Raw genomic sequence first — 2603 nt, 5'->3', positions numbered from 1 at the left:
AATTCTGCACATTTAGTTTTATGTAAGGCAGGACCATATTTATTACAAGATGAACTTGTCTAAAAATTGAAGGCAGACAAAACTGAAATTTCAACCTGAGATACGCGTATAATAGCTGGACCAAAACCGTAAGATGGCTTCATGTCGTTCATGGAGGCCTCAGGGATGCGGCAGCTTAGATCACTCTCGATCGCATCAACCTCTACAGGCGTTACCATGGCCTTGCGCAGGCTCTGTTGCTCCGTCCCGACCTCCGACCCTGGCGGTGCCATCCGCCATTCCGCATGTCATTCTCTGGCTGTACTCTCAGGATCGCATCGCCCTGAATCATTCCAGCCGTGATTAGGGCAAGGGACATGCGCTTCTGCACCCTAATGACATGTCTCGGGAAGAATGCTGCAGCGTTGCTGCTCGCAGGCTTTCGAACGCATGCCAAACAAGGGCAGATCCAGGCGGCTCTCGAACTCCTGCCTCAGCTAGAGAAGCAAGGACTGCAGCCAGACCATCTCACCCTTGCCTCCATCCTAAAGGCATGTGCCACTTGCAAAAACTTGGAAATTGGCAAGCGAATCCATGCTCATATGCTGCACGTAGGAGCTATGCCCGACATGTTCCTCGAAAACTCCTTAATCAGCATGTATGCAAAGTGTGGAGGCGTTGATTCTTCTCGCGATGTGTTTGACAAAATGTGCGAAAGAAATGTTGTGTCATGGACCGTGATGATCAACACGTATGCAAATTTTGGGAATCCGCAGGAAGCTCTCAGACTCTTCCGACAAATGGAACAGGAAGGCGAAACACCCAACAACTTCACATATGTGAGTGTCCTCAATGCTTGTGCTAGTCTTACTGACATAGAACGGGGCAAGCAGATACATTCTAACGTAAGGAGCAGAGACATAAAAATGGATTCTGTTATTGCCAGCACACTTATAAATCTGTACATGAAGTGTGGGAAAATCAGGGATGCACGTCAGATTTTCTTGGAGTTGCATGAGCGGGATGCTGTTTTATGGAATGCCATTATCGCAGGATACATACAACATGGAGATTGTAAGGAAGCATTGAGACTTTCTCAACAAATGGAGAAGGAAGGATTTCAGCCCGACCAATACACTTACGTATGCCTTCTTAAAGCATGTACAAGTTCAGCAGAGCTCAAGCAAATGCATGATCGCATTCAGTCAAGTTGTATCGATATGAACAGTTTTATTGCAAACACACTTCTTCATATGTATGTCAGGTATGGCAATATTGAAGAGGCACGCCAAATATTTGACAAAATGTGTATGCGCAATGTTGTTTCATGGACTGCGATGATATTTGGTTATGTCCAGCATAGCTACAACCTCAAGGCTTTACGGTTGTTCAAGCAAATGAAGAGAGCGAATGTGGAGCCTAATGAGTTTACTTTTACTAGTGTTCTTGGTGCATGTGCTGGCCTTGCAGCTTTGGATCAAGGTATCAGTATCCATGCACAAATGGTTAAGAGCAAGATCAAACTTAATACACATCTGCAAAGTGCCCTTATTGACATGTATGCCAAATGTGGTAGATTAAAAGAGGCGCAACAAGTGCTTGACCAATCACAAGAGAAGAATATTGTTGCTTTTACAGCTATGATGTCAGGGTACGCTTGGCAAGGTGATGGCATAGGTGCATTAACTCTTGTCAAGAAAATGATAGAAGAGGGTGTGAATATGAATAGTATTACTTTAGTCGGTGTTTTGTCAGCATGCAGCCTTGCAGGGTTAATGGATGAAGGACATTCTGTTTTCAAGTTTATGGAGAGAGATCTAGGCATAAAACCAAAAGCAGAACACTATGCATGTATTGTTCTGCTTTTTGGGCTTGCTGGAAGGCTACAAGAGGTGTTGGGAGTTGTGGTGGGTATGCCCACTGAACCTGACAATAATGTCTGGAGAGCTTTGCTCAACTTAGTCAAAATTTATGAAGCCGTAGGATTGGCAGATAACTTGCCAGAAGTAGTTGGCAATTTAGGATTGACAGAAACTGGAAGTTTTCCATTACTACCAGTTAGCAACATTGTAGATCGGAAATATAAAGTTCTTGAAGTGATAACAAACAGAGGATTTCTGTAGTTTGTCTTGACGAACACATAAATATGGTAGACCAGAATTGCAAGTTAAAGAGTCCATGAACAATGAGAAAGTTCCACCTGTTACAGTAAAGGTTCACACACATAGATGCTTGACCTAATAATTCCCATTATTGAATGTTCTTATATTGGTGAGAGGTGTGTTCATGTAAATTCTGAAGTTTTAAGACAGTTTTGGGCAGAATATTATTTTCTGTGATGGTAATTCTGGATGCAGCAAGAGGGGTAAGACCATTTGTAAGACACTATCAGCTGATTGAAGCATGGGTGCACAGAGAGTAGCCAAGGGTGCACTTGGAAGCTTGCAATTGAGTTTATGACCTTAGTTGGAGCATTGCTCAATTGGCCTGTGCAATAAAGGTATGCTGAAACCAGACTTCCTTGACTAAAAGGGTGGTGAATCTTTGATTTACCAGTTCAGCAATCTTTATTGCAGAAATTGTGGATTATGATTGAGAGGCCGATGCTCCTAGAAATTGGAGGA

The 2603-nt window shown here is 43.2% G+C and overlaps 1 protein-coding gene across 1 annotated transcript; it reads left to right on the top strand.

Annotated features, from left to right (window-relative positions):
- Positions 1-356: 356 nt before the first annotated feature.
- LOC148024762 (pentatricopeptide repeat-containing protein At2g13600-like) lies at positions 357-2102 on the top strand. The gene has a single exon (XM_087693609.1). The coding sequence runs from the start codon at positions 357-359 to the stop codon at positions 2100-2102; it is 1746 nt and encodes a 581-aa protein (XP_087549735.1).
- Positions 2103-2603: the final 501 nt, after the last annotated feature.

The sequence above is a fragment of the Lygodium microphyllum genome, chromosome 15, assembly GCF_053477565.2.
Source record: "Lygodium microphyllum isolate KBCC chromosome 15, Lygodium_microphyllum_v1.1.10, whole genome shotgun sequence".
In the NCBI taxonomy this organism is placed as follows: Eukaryota; Viridiplantae; Streptophyta; class Polypodiopsida; order Schizaeales; family Lygodiaceae; genus Lygodium; species Lygodium microphyllum.
The sequence above is the reverse complement of the archived record's forward strand: the minus strand, read 5'-3'. Positions and strand labels throughout refer to the sequence as shown.